This window comes from Lottia gigantea (assembly GCF_000327385.1).
Source record: "Lottia gigantea unplaced genomic scaffold LOTGIsca_288, whole genome shotgun sequence".
Taxonomy (NCBI): Eukaryota; Metazoa; Mollusca; class Gastropoda; family Lottiidae; genus Lottia; species Lottia gigantea.
The window spans coordinates 8,840-10,536 of record NW_008708934.1 but is presented as its reverse complement, the minus strand read 5'-3'; the positions used below and the strand labels follow the sequence as shown (position 1 = coordinate 10,536).

General features: G+C 30.3%; 1 protein-coding gene across 1 annotated transcript in view; it reads right to left on the bottom strand.

The window, feature by feature from the left end:
- Positions 1 to 236: 236 nt before the first annotated feature.
- The window catches only part of LOTGIDRAFT_175478 (hypothetical protein), a gene marked incomplete at both ends in the record, with an annotated part of 9,738 nt that continues 8,277 nt past the window's right edge, over positions 237 to 1,697 (bottom strand). The window contains 2 exons of the mRNA XM_009056698.1: positions 237 to 732; positions 976 to 1,045. Coding sequence (XP_009054946.1) covers positions 237 to 732; positions 976 to 1,045 — 566 coding nt within the window. The remainder of the gene's footprint in view (positions 733 to 975; positions 1,046 to 1,697) is intronic.

Sequence of the window (1,697 nt, the reverse complement as noted above, 5' to 3'; positions counted from 1 at the left end):
TAAGCTACTATACACTTTATTGATTGCGAATATTCCAAATTGAAATTACTCGAGTTCGACTTCCATGTTCTTTAGTATACTGGTTGCTGGTATGCAAAATCATTTGAACTGTTTCTTAATATTTTCGTATTGCAATGGAACATTTTTTTTTATGTTTTAGAACATGTTCTTGTTGCTCAGTGTCTGACTATTCGTGTTTTGAATGATGTTTGTATGGTCATTTGAATTATTGTTACCTATTCCTTCGATTTAACATAATCGTTGTTTGTAAACAGAACGTCTTCCTGTAGCTCTGAAACATGTTCTTGTTGCTCCGTATTATCGTTTTCTTGTTTTGGAAGATGTTCGTAAAGTCTATAGTCACTAGAAGTATTGTTTCGTGGATCAGGGCTGCTATAAACGTTATTTGAAGGAATTTCATTATCCGGACTCGAACCTTCCACAACAATATCGTAATCGTTGTCTATATGCGGTACGTCTTCCTGGTGTTCTGTTAGGCTGTTTTCTAGTTTTGGTAGTTGTTCATATGGTTTTAAATCACTGGAAGTATTGTATCTTGAATCTAAACTACTATACACTGTATTTGATAAGGTGTCGGTTGTATTCTGATGTTGAATTTGACTGGGTCTATCAGGTATCGTGGTAAGGTAAATATTTCTATCACTATTTCTAATATTCTGATCCAATACGTTCTGGTCGTTCTGGGGTTTCTGATTTCTGCGTTTCCGGAAACTGAAAATAAATTCACACCATCAACGCGATGCATTTTCAATGTAGTGCGCTGGGGCTGAATTCTTGTTTCATTTCAAGAAAACCAAATCTTATAACTTATAACTGTCGCAAAGACTTTTTGTCAACGACATACTACATCAATATACAGAACGGGATAGCCCCCAAAAAATGAGAATTGGTATCTAAGGACTAGATTTTATCGCATCTATTTCACGTGGGTCATATTAAAATCAGAAAACTTACCATATGACTATAACAATAATTACAGACACTAGAACAACACCACCAACAATACAGCCTACTATCATAGGTACTAAAACAGAGATATCATTTATAATATAATATTAACATTAAGATAACAATATATACTAAAACTACACCACTAACAATACAGCCTACTATCACAGGTACTAAAACAGAGATATCATTTATAATATAATATTAACATTAAAATAACAATATATACTAAAACTACACCACCAACAATACAGCCTACTATCATAGGTACTAAAACAGAGATATCATTTATAATATAATATTAACATTAAAATAACAATATATATACTAAAACTACACCACTAACAATACAGCTTACTATCACAGATACTAAAACAGAGATATCATTTATAATATAATATTAACATTAAAATAACAATATATACTAAAACTACACCACTAACAATACAGCCTACTATCACAGGTACTAAAACAGAGATATCATTTATAATATAATATTAACATTAAAATAACAATATATACTAAAACTACACCACTAACAATACAGCCTACTATCACAGGTACTAAAACAGAGATATCATTTATAATATAATATTAACATTAAGATAACAATATATACTAAAACTACACCACTAACAATACAGCCTACTATCACAGGTACTAAAACAGAGATATCATTTATAATATAATATTAACATTAAAATAACAATATATACTAAAACTACACC